This window comes from Amaranthus tricolor, chromosome 7, assembly GCF_026212465.1.
Source record: "Amaranthus tricolor cultivar Red isolate AtriRed21 chromosome 7, ASM2621246v1, whole genome shotgun sequence".
Taxonomy (NCBI): Eukaryota; Viridiplantae; Streptophyta; class Magnoliopsida; order Caryophyllales; family Amaranthaceae; genus Amaranthus; species Amaranthus tricolor.
In genome coordinates, this window is record NC_080053.1 from 25521126 (window position 1) to 25540666 (window position 19541).

The window sequence follows — 19541 nt, forward strand, 5'->3', positions numbered from 1 at the left end:
AAACAAAAGCAGCAGCCACGAAGATGCAAAGAGGAACAAGAAATGCAGTGAACAACTCGAAGCTGATGTTTTGTACTGCTACAAAACCGCCACTTCAAGTGGCGGTTTACCCAATTTTTTTTTTTTTTTTTTTTTTTTTAAAAAAATTACCAAACCGCCATTTCATCTGGCGATTTTCTTCAATTCCCTAAACAAAATCGCTACCTTAAGTAGCGGTTATATTAAAAATTAAAAAAAAAAAAAATTTCAAATTAATCCTACGTGGACGGTAAAGTGGGAATTACTTTTTATTTTTTTAAGGAAAGTGGGAATTATTTTTTTATTTTGCAATATTGTGGGAATTCCCTCGAAAAAAATTGTTTAGTAATTTTTAATAAAAAAAAATTATTTTTCAAAAAAACAAAATACTAGACTATATTCATTTCTAGCACATTTCAAAAAGAAAAAAATATTCATTTCTAGCAAATTCGAATATTTGAAAAGTAGGTCCCGCTGAATGCAAAAAAGCGGTGCAATGCAAAACTTAAGCTCCCGCAATTCTCATCCTCAATTTTAATCGCTGACCGTTCAATTTCGAAACCCTTAATTATTTTAAACCCTAATTTTGGTTGTTGGATCTTTCCGTGATCAACTATACTAAAAAATTAACGACTTTCAGAGGTAATCTTTATGCTCACTTGTACAATTATTCACTCAATTTCATTTTATGAGGAATTTGATTAGATTTGGTTGTTAGTTTGGATCAGTTTGATCAGCTTGTTGATTGCTTCTTTTTTTTCTTTTGCTACAAATATACTTACACCCCTAATGTTTCTTCAAGATTTTTTCACAAATTTGCTTCTTTTAGCTGGAAAATAGCGACTATTGACTCGATTTTCCTTTTCAGCATTTTAAACGAATATTTCCTGCTCTGGATTTTGAATAAAAAATATTGATTTTATTGTGGGTGAGAATTAAAGTAGGGATTCAAGCATGTTTTAATATACGATTTGAATTTGGTTTGACTTTGGAGTGGATATAATGGTGAATTGAACATGGTTTAATTAAAATTTGTTACGGGTAAAAGTAGTAATGGTAAATTGTACATGAATTTATTAAAATTTGTTATGGGTAAGAGTACTAAGGGTGAATTGAACATGGATGGACTAGAATTTATATTAGGGACAAAAATAATACTAGTATGTACTATTTTTAGTGTTTTATGGTTAGGAAAGCTTTGTGAGCCATTCTTTTTATTTTCGTTATACTTATGTTGAAATGTAGTCTTACTTTGTTAAATGAGTTTTTAAATTGTATGGTGGATGGATAACGACTAAATTCACTTTGTTTGACCATATAATGGTTTATAAGCATTATTAGTAGTAAATCATGAGAATTCATGGATGTTGAAGTTGATTCTAGTTTTATATTGAAGTTGATTTAAGTTTTTATGGGCAATATTTCATTGGCTTGTTGTCGTTATTGATATTACGAGTATTATTATGATTTTTAGAATAGTGTTTCTTAGTTCACTTTATATCCTTACTATAATTATAGTAACACTCAAGTAATGTAAATCGTATCCATATTTCAATTTCGGTTATTACATCTTTTATTTATTCACAATATAATTCTCCTTAGTGCTTATAATACACTTCATCATTGAATTTATTTGGAATTAGTTGGTCTAAATAGGCCTTTTAAGTAATGAACTAGAGTAGCACACTGTTTTATGAGTGAAACTTAAGTATGCGTTGATGAGTGCTTGGATGTGTTAATGTGTTAAAACTTGCGGATGGTTTAAATGGTACTTTTCATAGTACTAAGTAGCTCTTAATGCGATTAATAGACTTATAAGCCCTACTGTAGACTTGAATGGTGCTCACTTCTTAAGAGGTTATAAAACTCCGTGTTGGTGACTCTTTTGACTTTTGTCGAGTGCTAGCAATTTCAGGTACACACACGCAGTAGCTTGTAAATGCATCTTGTTTTTCCATATATTATTAATAATTGTGAATATATGTTTTGTTCTTGAATTATGGATGCCTATTGCGTGAAATTTGTAAGAGTTGTTGATTATGTTGATGCTACCTTGAACATAAACCATTATAGAATTCACGAAACAACAACCTTGTTAATGTATTGGCAGAGGTTGGGAAGAATTCTCTTAGTGATGAGTATGTTTAGCTAAAATGAGATTGGTTACTTTATTGAGGAAGTATTGGATTGTGTTGAGTTAAAATGGAAAGTTCCCCTTGTTGAGGAGGTGTTGAAATAATATTAATTAGCGTGACTCTACTGGATGGGTACCCCAGTTGGTTCAGTTCCTGGAAGCATGGATGGTCTATATATGGTCGTTGTATAGGGTATGATCATACTTTACCATTGGGCGCTGGCATGGCCGTCACAACCCTCAGTCTTGGTTTTTACTAAATTGGATTGGTTCCTCAATTGGTTTAGTTTCCGGAGACATGGATCATCTATATATTGTAGTTGTACGGGAGTATGATTGTATTTTAGTATTGGGCGCTAGCATGGTCGTCATTGTCCTTAACTAAGATGTTACTGAAAACGATGCTATTAGAGTTCAAACGACGTGTTTCAAACTCCAATATTACCAAGATCGAGTGTATGAAGTCTTGTGACAAACAAATTACACTTTCAATGAAAACAATGTTTGTAGGAGATAATAAAAACGACACAAAGATTTAACGAGGTTCACCTAATTAAGTCTACGTCCTCCGGTGTGTAGTATCTCACTTATATTATCACAAAGGAGTTCAAAGAACTCTCAAGTGGATAATTACAATAGAGAAGAGCTATAAGCTATGTGTTTAGGTTTGGGGTATTTTAGTGGATGATGTTACAATGGCATATGAGATCTCTATTTATAGAGGTTTGTACATTGATGAGTATTACATAATTAAGGCTAAGGATTAATGCGCAATAAACAACTTCAAGGAACATCAAGAGTCAAAAACCGAATCCAACGCTCGATCAAGGCAATGCTTCATTACTTGGATGCCTCGTATAAGAATCTTTGCCCTTAGTCTTCTTATTAACTATCATTCATCATGTCATAATACTTATGTTTAAGTCGCTCCTTAATTCCTCCATAACTTCATGAATTAATTCTAGCACTTAAACAATCACACATTAAGTTACATACTTAACTCACCCATTTAATCCATACAAGGGATTCCCTCTTTATGCACTCACTAATGCATAGAATTGATTTGGTGAAAATTCAAGTTACCATTTAACACTAACAGTTACCATGTGGGCCTTGCAAACCCTAATATGGTGGCCTCTAGTCATATATAGATTTTAAAGTTGATAAGCTCCACGAGTTCACACTTTGGCATTAGCTTTGGGTTGTCCAATAATGCTTTTGATCAAGGTGGTATCATATGTGCCTCAGAAAGGTGTTATGAATTGAGAAAAAGAGAAATGTTGAAACTTCTAACCGTATGATTGTGAGAAGTAGAGAACAATGATAAAAGTTTAATAGTAGTACCTAGAGAGTGCTATAGGATCATCTCTTTATCGTGGTGCATTAAGTTATTGCTTGGTTTATTGACATTATTATTATATGTTGTTAGTTACTGATGTGTACATATTATGTTGAGAAGTAGGAAAATTATAGATAGGCATAACTGGTATTGTATTCCTTTTTGCATTGCATATTGGGGTGTGAGCGCGTTCATTATATTTTACAACAATCATAGAAGATTTCAATTCTTTGTGCAACATAGTTTGTTGGTTGTATAGGTTTTTTTTGGTGAGGGATTTTCACCTCCTTTAGTATTAGTTATTTCCACTGCGTTGTTTTTGTGGATTGTATGATTTAAGTAGTTTTAGTTCTTTTCTTTCTTCATACACAAGCGTTTATATTAGAACCACGATCTATGCTTAACATGTCAACAGATGAACATGCGATGATCATTCCGCTGTGGCTTTTGTGAGGCTGATAGTGCCTTTGATTTAAAATTTTTGTTTTATCATGCTTATTGTAATTTAATGCCTCAGTTTTCAAGGCAAATAATATCGAATTGCACCTTTTTTATCCTCATATATTATCCCTCAAGCAATCTAGATTAGCAATCTTTTATTCTGTTTTTTAGCAACTCTCGAATTTCCTCCCGTCATTTGCAATTTGGGTTTTGTTTAATGGTTCGGAAATTCAGGGTGTTAAATCAAGAGGAAACTTTATGCTGAACTTATCATTAATTTTAATCAGGTTGGAGATTGGTAGCTTGGTGGGGTGAAAATGGATTTCAATGGAAAGGTTGACTTAAAAGAACCTCTTTTAGAAAATCAGAACAGTGTGACTGTTAACGTTACTCGAGCGAGTGCGTATGGTGATAAGAAGATTGGAACGGTGACGTTCAAGACAAAAGGTATTGAATGTACATCATGTGCGACTTCCATAGAATCCGCGCTTGGGGAGCTTGATGGAATCGAAACTGTTGTTGTATCAGCAATGGATGGGAATACTGTGGTCAAATACATGCCAAAAGTTGTTGATGTAAGGAAAATATTTTGACCTGTTTTATATTAGTCTACGGATATAAGATTTCTTGTTTAAAAGTGAATATTGATGTCTGCTTTAGCAATGAGTTATTCAAGCATCTTTTACATACAGGAAGCTAACAACTACAATGCCAATTGTTTTTTATACCGGCAATGTCAAATATTGCCATGTTATCAATTGTTGTGTTATTGATCCATCTCTTTTCCTTTATTTTATTGTAGTTAAAAAAAATTAGAGAGGCTGTAGAAAATGCAGGGTTCCAAGTTGAGGGGTTTCCCGAGCAAGAAATTGCAGTATGTCGACTGAAAATTAAAGGAATGGCATGCACAAGCTGCTCGGAGTCTGTTGAACGTGCCCTTTCAGTGGCTGACGGAGTTAAAAAGGCGGTGGTTGGCCTTACTCTTGAGGAAGCCAAGGTTCACTTTGATTCACGTGTTACAAACCCTGAGAGAATTATAGAAGCAGTGGAAGATGCTGGCTTTGACGCTGATCTTATAAGCTCTGGAGATGATATCAACAAAGTCTACCTAAAGCTTGATGGAGTTCATACGCTTGAAGATTATAATACTATTAGAACTGCTCTTGAGTTAGCTACTGGTGTTAATAATGTTGACATGGACATTGAAGAAAAAAGGGTAACTGTAAGCTACGATCCTGATGTAACTGGCCCGAGGTCTCTGATAAACTGCATTAGAGAAGCTTCTACTGACCTCTGTTCTTATGATGCAAACTTGTATGTTCCTCCAAGACAAAGGGATTTGGATCATCGGGTTGAGATCCAAATGTACAGAAACCTTTTCTTATGGAGTTGTATATTTTCTGTGCCAGTGTTTGTTTTCTCCATGATATTGCCGATGCTTCCACCTTATGGGGACTGGTTAGATTACAAGATTCAGAACATGCTTACTGTTGGAATGTTGCTGAGATGTCTCCTTTGTGCACCAGTGCAGTTCATCATCGGACAGAGGTACTTACCTTCTTGCTGTCCAAGAGATGCCTCATCCTATGACGTGTTCCTTTCTTGCTTTATATAAGATGTATTGGATTATGGTGTCTTGTCAAACACTCTTATCAGGTTTTATATTGGAGCATACTATGCATTGAGGCGAAAATCTGCTAATATGGATGTTCTTGTGGCTGTGGGAACTAATGTTGCTTTCTTCTACTCTCTGTACATACTGATTAAAGCCTTGACTTTCAATGACTTTGAAGGGCAAGATTTCTTTGAGACTAGTGCGATGCTAATATCTTTTATACTTCTGGGCAAGTATTTGGAGATTGTAGCGAAAGGGAAAACTTCAGATGCTTTAGCAAAGTTGTCAGAGCTTGCTCCAGATACAGCATGGCTGGTAACAGTTGACAGCAATGTAAATATCACATCAGAAATTGAAATAAGCACTCAACTTATACAACGAAATGACTTGTTTAAAATTGTTCCTGGGGCAAAGGTTCCTGTCGATGGGATTGTTATTTATGGTCACAGCTATGTAAATGAGAGTATGATCACAGGAGAAGCAAAGCCAGTTACGAAAAGACCTGGTGATAAGGTTAATTGAGTATGTTAGATTTGCTGTTCTATCAGTTTTTGTATTTTTGTTTTCCCCTGTGATGAAACTTCCATTTTTCTGTATGATTTTGTAAACAGGTCATTGGCGGGACTGTAAATGAGAATGGATGCATCATAGTAAAGGCCACACATATTGGATCAGAGACTGCCCTTTCTCAGATTGTTCAACTTGTAGAAGCTGCTCAGTTGGCCAGAGCTCCTGTCCAGAAGTTGGCTGACCAGATCTCTAGGTTTTTTGTTCCAACTGTAAGTTCATCTGCACTTTATTACCTGTATGGTCATTATGTCATATTCTTAAGGAGAACATTATATTTAATCAGGAAAGTAGCTGACCATTGAAACATAATTCGCTCATTAGTTCGCATATGAATTCACGATTCGCTCAAATTAGTTTAAAAATAGCCTAAAACTGATCATAATTCGCTTTTTTCAATTGCGATTTGTGAGGCTATTTGCGAGGCGATTTGCAAATCATGTGACACTGTAGCTGACACATGAATAAAGTCCCATAAATAGTTTTTTAGTTGATCTTCTAATTCTTTGTTTGGTGAATGATAAGAGTCCCTACGCGTAGTTCTGCTCTTGATAAAGGGTGTTTACGGCTAGTGAGGATTAGATTTTATTTAATACAACCTTTTTGAGTGGTATTGGCTGCAATCTCTTTATCTCTTTTGATAAGGCTATGGTTTGCCATCATCCAACCCTCCCTAGATCCTTATCATAGCTTCTATGAGTGAGGTGTATTGGTTATGATGATGATAACGATATACAATCTTTTGAATTTTAGATTTACAGCTCTTTCGTAATCTTTCTACTAGTTTTATTTATTGAAAATTCCGAAATTATGAAAATTTTGCATTTACCTCGATCAAATACCAGGTTGTCACTGTAGCATTTATAACATGGTTAGCATGGTTTGTTACCGGAGTAGCTGGTGTATATCCAAAACATTGGATCCCAAAAGCTATGGACAAATTTGAACTGGCTTTGCAGTTTGGGATATCTGTTGTTGTGGTAGCTTGCCCATGTGCTTTGGGACTCGCAACTCCTACTGCTGTCATGGTTGCTACTGGCAAGGGTGCTTCATTAGGTGTGCTTATCAAGGGGGGATCAGCACTTCAGAAGGCCCACAAGGTTTGCCCGTTTTGTTGGCTTGGTTATGTCATTTTCTAAATAGTCTGTCTTGTTTGCTGTAGATGAATGAGTTCATAAAGCTCTAAGAAATTGAAGAGTTGTTTTTGAGTAAATGAAATATTAGTTTATAATGATAAATTTAAGGAAAATTTGTTAAAAATAATCTCAACTATGATTCATTCACTTAAAATAATTCCTAGTATTGGTTCTATCAAAATAATTTATACTTGGAGTAACTTTCTTATAAAAGTATGAAGTTTTATTTATCTTCTCAAAGTGAAAAACATATACTTGGTATTATTTTGAAAAGGTTACTCTAATACTTTGAATAATTTAGAATTAGACCATACCGTAAATTATTTTGAGCGGATGTATTATATTTGGAATCATTTTTAACAAATTTTCCTAGATTATTTTGAGAACGTTACTCTAATACTATGCAAATCTGCCTCTCCCCTGTTCACCTTCTGCCTAAAGAAGCAGACACTTCTGTACAGTAATATCGTTGCCTTTGATCAATGTCAACATTTGATATATTCATAAATACAATAAATAAAGCTTCCATCAAGATGAGTTTTGTATTACGTTATGCCATTTGTTTTGTGTCACCTTGTGGAAGTCTACCCCGGTTACTCAGTTATTATTCTAAAGCACAATAAGATCCGCATAAGAGGAGTGTTGGGAATCTTTACAAAAGGTGGCCGTAAAATCCATGCACTATAATATAACTAAATTGCATTTGATATCAAAGTTGGTATTATTGATGATAAGTTCGTTAATGAGCTTGTACACATTAAGACCCGCATAAGAGGAGAGTTGGCTGTATATAAACTGATGAGGTTCCATCCTAAAATCAATTGGTAATAGGAGGAGTAACCCATTAGGCCTATATTTTAGTCGACCTTCCTCTAATTGTTTGATGTGGGATCACATGTGGGTCATTTTTCCAAAAGTGGTTACTTTTTTACAATAACTTAGTTTCTATCAAAAATTTTATGTTTTTTATTAGTCATTTGCTATTTCAAAATTCGATTTGCATTAAATTTTTTTGTTTTAGTAATAAAAATTTTATGTTGAGGTTTCATAGAAATTATATCAATGTCTTGGATTAAACAGTTGTGATGGTTGATTCCAAAATCCAACCGTTGTAGAATCCCCCTAAGCTATGATTTAATGTATCCTGTAGGTTAAAGCAGTGGTCTTTGACAAGACCGGAACGTTGACAGTAGGAAAACCTGTTGTTGTTAGTGCTGTTCTCTTTTCTGGGGTTACAATGGAGGAATTTTGTGATTTGGCTATTGCTGCAGAGGTAAGTGCATCGATTTGGTTGCTTTACATGTACGACAACATAATTATTTTATTCACTAAAAATCTGTAATATTTTGGCTGTCAATTGTTCAGTTTTATTGTCCATCAATATGGCCGATATAAAATCATATTTTTGCTCCTACATATACATTGTAGGCAAACAGTGAACACCCTCTAGCTAAAGCTGTGGCTGAACATGCCAAAATTCTTCGTAGGAAACATGAATCATTGGTTGACCATGTCGAAGATGCAAAGGATTTTGAGGTCCACCCTGGAGCTGGAGTGAGTGGAAAGGTTGGTGAGAAGATAGTTTTGGTGGGAAACAAGAGGCTCTTACAGATTTACAATGTGTCGATGAGCGCTGAGGTTGAGGAATACATCACAAGAACAGAAATTTTAGCTAGAACTTGTGTGTTAGTTGCCATTGACGGCAAGGTTGCAGGGGCATTTTCTGTAACTGATCCAGTTAAGCCCGAAGCAAGGCATGTCGTTAAACATCTACATTCGATGGGTATCTCAAGTATCATGGTAACGGGTGATAATTGGGGTACTGCAACAGCAATAGCAAAAGAAGTTGGCATCAATCAAGTTTTTGCTGAAACTGAACCAATTGGAAAAGCTGATAAGATAAAGGAAATTCAGGTGTGATTTCTGATTCCAGTATGCATGATTTTCTACTTTTTTTTCCATTTCTATTGTCTGCTTGATGTGTCAAGACATTCCAGACCTTTGCCATGGTTAGCATGAATTTTTGTTATATAATCCTTCTGTCCCATAGGAATTGCAACATGTACATTTGTGTTTTTTAAGGGGTGGGTCAAAAAGGTTTATTTTATGGGAAAGTGGGAGAAATGCGTGAATGAGATTAAAATATAAGTTAAATGAGTGGATGAGAATCATATAAGGGGAATGGGTGTTTGGCAAAATATCTTATCGAATAATTTAATTTATTTTGATACAAATAGAGGGTTGGATGTCAAATCATCCAATGTTAATATTTGGTGAATTAGCTGGTTGAAATAGGTTATTGTTATGAATAAGCTATTTTGAAACAAGTTGTTTGTAGTAGCGAGTTCAAAATCAGCCAGTCAAACCAGTTAATAAAATCATCTAGTCAAATCAGTCACTGTAATTTGCTATCACCTATTTGTCAAACACCTCCTATTGTGTGCAATAACCAAAATTAGAATTATATCAAATTCTACGAACAAACTAAAAAGAAAATTGTTGCAAGTTCTATGGGACAGAGGGAGTATCTTTCAGTATAGGATTATGTCTTTCATTCTGTTTTTGCTTTGTCCTTGGTTCTTGCACCATTTCGCATATACTACATTAAACTCAAAATAAATCAATATAAGGGATCAAGTTATAAGCTCCAAAAGCTTGAATGATTTCTTGGAATAAAACTGGCAAAGTATCATGTAACACACCAACAGAAATTTGAGATTCTTTAGATCTAACTTGGGTTATTTTGTATGTAAGGTGGGTGTGATTTGAATGTGTTGTTTTTGACAATTCAGATGAAAGGTCTGACAGTAGCAATGGTAGGAGACGGAATAAACGACTCACCGGCCCTAGTTGCTGCTGATGTTGGAATGGCAATTGGCGCTGGCACTAATGTTGCTATTGAGGCAGCTGATATAATACTCATCAAGAGCAATCTAGAAGATGTTGTGACGGCCATAGATCTCTCTCGGAAAACAATGTCTAGAATTCGACTTAACTACGTATGGGCACTCGGATACAATGTCCTAGCAATGCCCATTGCTGCAGGAATCTTATTCCCTTTCACTGGGATTCGACTACCGCCATGGGTTGCTGGGGCTTGCATGGCTGCCTCATCCGTCAGCGTGGTCTGTTCTTCTCTCTTGTTGCAGTCTTATAAGAAGCCTTTGAATGTTGGAAGTATCTGAAAGCTGACCCAAAAGATTTTGCATTCTGAATAGAGGTAATAAAGGAAGTGTACAAAATTATTACCCATTCACATGATTTCAATATTTTTCCTTCCTAGTTGACTAGCTATCAATGAACAAATTGTATACATGGTGATTGGTGATGAAATAAGATTTGATTTTTTAAGTTAATACAATCTTAATTCTTATATATGTTGGATATCAAGTTTATTAGCGTCACAAAATTTGTTTTTGAGGATATCCATTGAACATTATGTTTAAAAACACACTTTCTAAAGTCAGGAAATAAAAAACATAAATGAGTAGTATTCTTTATCATATACTCTTTTTGTTTCTTTCAATTTGTCTTAATTTATTTTTTGGTTTGTCTCTTTTATTTTGCTTTATTTTTGAAATGGAAGGTTAATGACCTCTTTTCGATGAAAAAGAACAAGAAAAACGAAGAGAAAAACGGAAAACACTCCAAAGAGCAAACAAACACGAAAGCAAGAACTCAAGAATTTTAATAAGGTGTTTTAGACACCTTTCTCTCAAACTAGATTGTATATCATTAATGATTCAACAACACAATAATAACACAATCTTTACAAAGCTTAAGACCTCTCAAGATCAAAAATCTCACCTTTAATGGAGATTAAACATAATTCAAATAAAAAGCACCACAGGTTTCCCAAACCTCCTTTATTTTGTATTAGCCTCCAGTTTGATGATTCTAAATCTGATTCATGGTCTATATATTGCGAAAATTTGATGTAAATAAGTAAAATAATATTAAAAAATCTCAAAATAAGCAATAGAGAAACTTATTTCTCAAAATAAACACTTTTAACCCAACGTTGGGGTCTGGTATTTGTTAGCACTTACTAACAGCGGCCCATTACTAAGTTGAGCGGCCGCTATTAGTAAGAGCGGGCCATTGATGAGTTGACATATTTTGACTCAGCTTATTAATGGGCCGCTCTTATTAACAGTGGCCCATTAATAAGCTGAGTCGAATAAAGTCAGCTCAGCAATCGGCCACTGTTAGTAAGAGCGGCCGATTGTTGAGTTGACTTTCTTTGTCTCAGCTTACTAATGGTCGCTCTTAGTAAGTGCGAACAAGTACCAAATTTCAGCATTAGACTAAAAGTGCTTATTTTGGAAAATAAATTTCCTCATTGCTTATTTTGAGATTTTTTAATTTTATTTTGCTTATTTACTTTAAATTTTCAAATATAGCTCCAAAACATTTGCAATAACCCTAACCCAAAACACTAAACGTGCCCAACAAGCATACAACACAAACAAAAATCTCAATTTTGCCATGGACCGATATGCTCGAACGAGCCATGATGGTGTGCTCGATCGACTGAGCACATCAGTGAATGTGCTCTCAGCCTTCTATTACTACTGGTTCGTGGCACCCATATACACCCCCTATGCTTACTTTATTCCATAAACCATATCTTCTGTACTCGTACCCCAATGCATATGCACCATTGTCCTCTAATGTCCATGCCATTGTGTGAGTAATGAAGTAATCATAATAATCTTCCACACAATTGGTACTTGACAAAGATTTCTTTTTTTGAAAATTTATTATATCTTTTCATCTTTTACCAATATATTATCTTTTTGTATTGGAGTACTCTAGTATGCTAAGAATTGACAATACAAGTTGTTTTTTGTTTTCTTTTTTTTTCAAACTTTTAGAATAAACTAAATGGAGTATTGCTCATCATACTTTTCCTATTCTAATAAGATATCTCATTCTATTATTCTATATCATACTTTTCTCTAGCTCTCTGTCCCCTTTCGAATATTCTTATTCTAATATTTGTTGGCTTCTAATATTATTCAGTTTGAGATTAACTAATGAATATAGATAAGACAAGAAATTTGAGGTTTATAATTATGGTGTGGCTTAAGCTATAACCCAAAAAGCAAAGTTCAGTTCAAACTAAAACCAACTAGAAACTTTAGATCTTTGGATCCATTAGTTTTTTGATTTACAAGTTGAAGTTACCACCTACCATCAAAGTGCATTCAGATTTTAGTAGTTTATGTATTATAATTAAATCCAATTTAGCCTATTTTAATCATTTAAAATTAACACTCTAACATTATTATTATTGTTATTATCGAATTACTTGGAGCTATTCATATTCCATTTTGGTTGCAAGGCAGTCATATAATTTTTTTTAAAACGATGCAAAAAGACGAAATCTATATTCTTTAGTTGCTTTATATTTAATATTCCTTCTTATTCATTATCGTTGTCTCATTTTGTTTTACATATGTGTCAATGCACATATTTAATTTATCTCTAATTGTGCATAATTAAAAATTTTATATAATTGATATAAATATAGTTTACAGTAACACGAATCTAACGAAATAATTAACAAATTAAAATTGATCCATTTATAGTATTAAAAACTAAATGAGACAACATTACCAAATCAAAAAAATTTCAAAATCATGATACAAATTTTTAATAATTATTATTTCTACTATTTTCATCAACATCAACATAAAAATAAATATAGGGAAATTCTACATAGTAGCATCGAACTTTCATCAAACGTTAATAGTAGCACTTTTGTAAGATTTTTCCACATGGTAGTATCCAGTTTATGCCTTATCTATCTGCCGTAACATTTTCCGTTAAATTCTTGTCGATTTCCGTTTAATTCACCATTTTGACCTTTATACGCTTATTAAGTGTTGGTTGTTGTTTTAATAATTTGCCCTGTATATTTGATAGCGTCGATGAATTAGACGTCAAAATGGTGAAATAAACATTTGAGAGCATAAGAATGGTTTAGAGTAAACTATAAAGACAACAACCAACACTTAATAAGGGTAGAAACGTCAAAATGGTAAATTAAACGGAAATTGACAAAAAATTAACGGAAAATACTACGACAGTTAGTTAAGGCATAAATTGAATGCTACTATGTGAAAAAATCTTACAAAAATGCTACCACTAATATTTCATAAAAGTTCGATAGTATCATGTGAAATTTCCCATTAATAAATTAAGGACATAAACACATAGGTAATTTCCTAATCGTCACCGTTGAGAACGATCGAACGGTTAGGAAACGCGAAAAACACAATTTGGTCAAATAGGGCCTATCACAGGGATTTCCTTTTATGGCCCACCAATTAAATTCACGGTAAGAGAGAACTTTAAATAGCAGTCTCCCGTACGTTTGAAACCCTCGTATTTTGTTATTCGCTACAAACCCTCGAGACAACTTCTCTCTCTTCCGTCGCAGAGCGGAAGTCTCGACAATCCATTAGCAGGTTTTGCTTTTCTCTCTTAATCTAGTTCTTCTATTGACGATCTGTTGAAATTTTCTTTTGATTGATTATTTTGAGCTTTAGTCCGATTTCTCTTTGTGAGTTTTTTTTGGTTTTGTTTCTAGGTTTACAGATGCTGTTTTGATTTTTGATTTATAAAAGTGTTGCGTGTTTGTTAAATTTGTGGATCTGTTCATGTCATTTGTAGATCTGTAGATCTGGTCACGTTTTTGGTGATTTTCATGTTGTGGATCTGTTTTGATTTTGATGTTTTTTGAACTTTAGGTTGTTGATGTTTAATTTCACTACGGTTTTGCTAAGATCGATTTGCATTTCGATTATCTGTGTATTTTACCTACTTTTCTTTATCAAATTGACGGTAAATTATTTATGTGGATTTTCTTATACGACTGATATGTACTTGATATACAGTAGTATAGTCTAGTTGATATTCTGATTGTGTAAAATAAGTTTTTTTTAGTTATTTTGTTGTATAATTTTCATTATTAGTGTCTTTTAAGAAATGGACGCCTCTGACTTTTATAAAGTGATCGATTTGATGATCCTATTTGATGGATTTTATTGATACTGGAGATTGTTTTACTATGATTTGATTTTTTTTTATTATTCTTGCGCTGAAAAATACAATTGGTTAACCCTGGTCCATGAATATTACGACGTTGCTATACTTTTCGTCCCAACTCTTGATTTTGCTATAATGTCTTTTGAAGAATTGCAATCAACAAATCCTAGCTCCTTGCTCTTGCATACAGCCACGCTAGTTAATATTCGAACTTGACGATTTTGAGTAGTATGTCCAAGTGTTCTGTGTTTCATTTTTTTTTTTTTGATTTTGTTGTTATTGGTTATTTGTTTATTTAATGCTGTCTTACTCCACAGCAACAGTGTAAAATTTTTCGATTCTCTTGCAAATTGCTAATTGAAACAAGTGAAAATTAGGTCTTAATTAGGTGAATTGTGAATTTGTAATGTGAATTGGGTAACTATTACTCTGTAGTATGTGCTAATATGGTAAATTGGCATTTTTAGAAAATCTAACAGACGAGATGGCTGAGATGAAGCAACAACCTTCAGTTATGCAGAAGATTGGAGCTGGCCAACTCCACCTCACCAGCAGTCTTTCACAGATCACTCAACCTCGTTATGGTGGCATGCAAAACCCTGCCTTGGTTCAGAGACGTTTTGCCTATGGAAACTACACGAATGCTGCATTGCAGTGCCGTACTACCCAAGACTTATCTTTTACCTCCAACATGGCTTCCCCTGTTGTTGCATACGCTCCTGCTGAGAAAGGACCTGCTGCTTTTGCCATTGATTTTCTCATGGGAGGAGTTTCAGCTGCTGTCTCTAAGACTGCTGCTGCTCCAATTGAGCGTGTTAAGCTTTTGATCCAGAACCAAGATGAAATGATTAAAGCTGGTCGTCTTTCGGAACCCTACAAGGGTATTGGTGACTGTTTCAAGAGAACAATTAAAGATGAGGGTATTATGTCCTTGTGGAGAGGGAACACCGCTAATGTGATTCGTTATTTCCCTACTCAGGTGCTTATTTTTGCTTTTATACCTTGGTGAGCTTTTGCCTGTTTTCACTAATCTAACAGTATTAGTGTACTCTTTTGGCAGGCCTTAAACTTTGCTTTCAAGGATTACTTCAAGAGAATGTTCAACTTCAAGAAGGACAGGGATGGTTACTGGAAGTGGTTTGCTGGTAACTTGGCGTCTGGTGGTGCTGCTGGTGCCTCCTCCTTGTTCTTTGTGTACTCCTTGGATTATGCCCGTACCCGTCTTGCTAATGACTCCAAGGCTGCCAAGAAAGGTGGAGGAGAGAGGCAATTCAACGGTCTTGTTGATGTTTACCGCAAGACATGGGCTTCTGATGGTCTTGCTGGTCTCTACCGTGGATTTAACATCTCTTGTGTTGGTATCATTGTATACCGTGGACTGTACTTTGGTCTTTACGATTCAGTGAAACCTGTTGTTTTGACGGGAAGTTTGCAGGTAAAATATACTGTATTGAACTTCTATAACTACTGCTTTTGCTTATTTTGTCAGTTGTTTATTTGACCTGCGTCTGTCCACTGATCCGGATCAAATCCACAGGTCTTGGATCTGTAGATCCCTATACAAAGGCACGGATCCATAAAACTTGGATCTGTAGATCTGATATCCATAGACCTTGATCTGTAGATCCATATCCGTAGACCTTGATCTGTAGATCCCATATCCGTAGACCTTGATCTGTAGATCCCATATCCGTAGACCTTGATCTGTAGATCCCATATCCGTAGACCTTGATCTATAGGCCTGTTCAGACCTTTAGATCCATATCCATAGACACGGTCACACGGATCAGTCGATCCATACCCATAGACAAGCATTGTTAGATCCATATCCATAGACAAGGATCTGTAGATCCATGAATAGTTGAAATTTGGCTTTAACATAGGAATGTTATGGTTTGATGATTGCAGGACAGTTTCTTCGCTAGCTTTGCACTCGGTTGGCTTATCACCAATGGTGCTGGTCTTGCTTCCTACCCAATCGATACTGTCCGTAGAAGAATGATGATGACCTCCGGTGAGGCCGTCAAGTACAAGGGATCATTTGACTGCTTTGCTCAGATCCTCAAGAACGAGGGTGCTAAGTCCCTTTTCAAGGGAGCTGGTGCCAACATCCTCCGTGCTGTTGCTGGTGCTGGTGTGTTGGCTGGTTACGACAAGCTCCAGGTCCTCGTCTTTGGAAAGAAGTACGGTTCAGGTGGTGCTTAAATTCAGAAGCCTCAACTTCGGTGGGTAGATGTTGATGAAAATTAATTTTTTGGGTGGAAAAGGATTGGTCTGGATTTTGTGGCAGACAATTTTCTATACTAAAGTTTGAATAAGGTAGGGTTTAAAGACTTTTAGAGGGACTAACCCCGCAATTTTTCCTGAGAATTTTTGCTCGGATTCATGATTTGTTCTGTAGAGCACTGGTTGCAATTTTGGTGCTCTTTAAAGTTTTATTTATAATTTAGTTACATAAGGTCAGTTTTTGTTATCAAAATTCAAAAACAATTGTTGCCTTTCATTTGATGGAAAGGAAAGAGCTCAGTCTTGTTAATAATCTGTCTTACTCATTCATTTGCAACTTCCCTTCTGTTTTCCAAAAGTTTTATTCAATTAGCTCGCCTACCTGCTTTGAATATCTTGGCTGCACAGTTTTGTATTTGCATTACTATCGCAGGTATGCTGCGCTGCCTGAGATTGATATGGTTTTGATTTTTGAACTTTGGTTCACTTAAATCCTTTATTTGGTAATGTTTTGGACTTCATGCAGATTGCTATTTTCCTGTATATGGTCTGAATTGGGCCCATGCCAATTTTGAATGCTTGGTGCCCTTGGACTTCAGTTTATTCAGCACACAACAGTTTGACTCCTACCCCTACTTTTCTCATCAATAATTCAAAATGTCGATCACCCTAACTTCCGAATAGTATTTGTTTCCTTTTCTGTCCTTGGCTAAACATAAAAGGAAATTCCCTCTTCCTCTTCCTTTCCGTTCGTCCCCCCTTCCCTTTTCTTTTCACTGCTCAAGTGTTTACTTGGAATTTACCGATCTGAGGGTATGTAGAGAGAGTTTAGATCTCATCAAAGCTGTAATCCCGTGAGTATAAAGCAACGTTTAAAAATGGACATATTTTTCAATGAAGTTTACTTTTTTATGATTTTAAAGTTAGTGCTTGTTTGAGGTTGAAATACAGTTTTGGTTATGACATTATTGGGTTTGTTTTAAATAAGATGGTGCGCAGAAGGTGTTCGATAAAAGTTGTGAGAGATTTGGTTATATGGAATTTCTTGACCAATGAAACATCATACATTGTGGGCTGGGTTGGGAACCGTCAAGTCTTCAGAGGAGATGAGAAAGGAAAGTGTCAAGTCGAATGAGGTAACAATATTTGAGATGCTTTCATTATACGCAAAATAAGAGGATTTGAGTCGAGGAGTAATGTATGTTATTATCTTATAACATTGTTAACGACTTCACTTTGTAATGTATGTTAAATTTGAAAAAACTAAGGCGGCAGCATGATGGTTGGGATTAGCTGAAGGGGCGAGGAAGCTTTGTGATACAATGCTTGATAAAGATGTGGTCACTTGGAATGACGTAATTAAGAGAGTCGAGTTCTATTTCGATGTAATTTTATGCCTTGGTTGCTTATCATCAGTTTGTTGGGAGCAATTGAAGTTGGAATATACATTAAGTGGTACATCGATATATATTGAATGTTTCATCAGGTAAAACTCTTATCGATTTGTATGCCAAATACATATAATATTAATAACGCAAAAGATGTCTAGCTGTTTTCTGAGCCTAATAAGATCATTCCTTGGGACTCTACGCCGCTTGTCGTGATTCGTCAAGGTTTGCTTCACGAATGTAGTCCATAAGTTCACCCTACGTTTTTGCGTAATTTTAGGTATTGTTATTCTATTGCTACTTTTTTATTTTTAAATTTCTAAAATTACTATTGCTCTTTTCTTTTTGCCTTCTCTCTAATTTTTTTCTAAAATAAACTAATCAAATCAATTTTAATATTGAAACAATATAGATGTGAATTCAATCCTGAAAATCTCAAGTTACACAACAATTTCAAAATTATTGCTCAATTTCATCATTTTTTTGCAAAAAGTAAATTAATTTTGTGCAACAAGGCCTTGGTCAACTTGCGCAATGTACGACTTGCAATTTTTTAAATAATTTTTTATATTTTATGTTATTTTTTTAAAATTATATACAAGATATCTTGGAGAATTTTAGTGGATAAAAAATAGATTATTTTACGAGATTTATCACGAATTAGCAGTAGATAAATTGTATACAAGATAAATAAAAGGCGCCTAATTTTAATAATTGTTGAACAACAGCTAAGTATATGCAGAATTTTAATTTAATGAAAAAATCTAGAGTTTTATTGAAGAATATATATATGCGTATATAGTTTAGTGGTAGACTAAATTAATGTACTTTGTTAAGTATTAAGTATGAACCTTAATTAGAATTGAAGTTAGATGACTCCTGTACTGAATGAATGTTGAGACAAAGATTTACAGCTTCTGAACAAAAGATTGATTGTCCTTTGAATAATTTGCACAACTGAAACTGTCTCATGCCTTTCTTTTGGAAATTATTTTTTTTAAATCTTGGATTAATCTGGGGCGTAACAAAAATAAAAAGAATCTTATATATTTGATGTTTAGAAAATTGAACCTCTTTGTCAAAATGGGGACTAAAATTTTGGCAAAAAATTTAATGTTAGTCGTTTTTTAACCGCTAATCAATAATATTATAAAAAGACACGTCATTAATTAAGTAGCTTAATTGATGAACTATAAGAAGTTTGTTAATATATAAAACCCTTTTTTTTTTTTTTTACTTTTTTGATGGTCGTTTATCTTGGATGAATCTAGAACTGTCCTGTTGATTTGTCTTCATCATTATCAAGCATCTTATGTAAATTGATCTAATACATGGCAAACTTGTAACTTTTTGCTTTCTTGTCCCTCTCTTCTTGTCACCAGTGTAAAAACAAATATTGTATCGCATCGCGTCGGTCGTGTTGTAAAGATTTTTTTAAAAAAGACGATTTTTCCTGCGCTGTAAGGGTGTAAAAAAATCGCGCTTTGAACTTTTAGTTTCGCCCGATATTTAAGCGTTACGATAAACGTATTACTCCCGTTACCACAACACTATTTCGTTACCGCAATCGCAATTACCGTTACCTCATTTTTAATCTATAATGTAAATGTTACTTCCTTCA

At 34.5% G+C, this 19541-nt stretch overlaps 2 protein-coding genes across 2 annotated transcripts; both read left to right on the top strand.

Annotated features, from left to right (window-relative positions):
* Nucleotides 1-460: 460 nt before the first annotated feature.
* On the top strand, nt 461-10623 carry LOC130817416 (copper-transporting ATPase HMA4-like). The gene is made up of 9 exons (XM_057683107.1): nt 461-660; nt 4220-4507; nt 4735-5480; nt 5589-6060; nt 6159-6326; nt 6960-7214; nt 8401-8523; nt 8679-9164; nt 10043-10623. Exons 2-9 carry the CDS (start codon nt 4250-4252, stop codon nt 10433-10435), a joined length of 2901 nt encoding a protein of 966 aa, XP_057539090.1. The 5' UTR covers nt 461-660; nt 4220-4249; the 3' UTR covers nt 10436-10623.
* Nucleotides 10624-13570: 2947 nt separating this feature from the next.
* LOC130817417 (ADP,ATP carrier protein, mitochondrial-like) lies at nt 13571-16845 on the top strand. The gene is made up of 4 exons (XM_057683108.1): nt 13571-13726; nt 14774-15285; nt 15367-15741; nt 16215-16845. The coding sequence occupies exons 2-4, from the start codon at nt 14791-14793 to the stop codon at nt 16509-16511; spliced, it is 1167 nt and encodes a 388-aa protein (XP_057539091.1). The 5' UTR covers nt 13571-13726; nt 14774-14790; the 3' UTR covers nt 16512-16845.
* Nucleotides 16846-19541: the final 2696 nt, after the last annotated feature.

Bases quoted from the DNA above. Each gene is read 5' to 3' on its own strand.
- LOC130817416 (XM_057683107.1), top strand. From the start codon at position 4,250: ATGGATTTCAATGGAAAGGTTGACTTAAAAGAACCTCTTTTAGAAAAT. The intron at 5,481-5,588 runs GTACTTACCTTC...CACTCTTATCAG, and splicing joins CAGTTCATCATCGGACAGAG to GTTTTATATTGGAGCATACT. The intron at 8,524-8,678 runs GTAAGTGCATCG...TATACATTGTAG, and splicing joins ATTTGGCTATTGCTGCAGAG to GCAAACAGTGAACACCCTCT.
- LOC130817417 (XM_057683108.1), top strand. From the start codon at position 14,791: ATGGCTGAGATGAAGCAACAACCTTCAGTTATGCAGAAGATTGGAGCT. The intron at 15,286-15,366 runs GTGCTTATTTTT...CTCTTTTGGCAG, and splicing joins TTCGTTATTTCCCTACTCAG to GCCTTAAACTTTGCTTTCAA. The intron at 15,742-16,214 runs GTAAAATATACT...TGATGATTGCAG, and splicing joins TTTTGACGGGAAGTTTGCAG to GACAGTTTCTTCGCTAGCTT.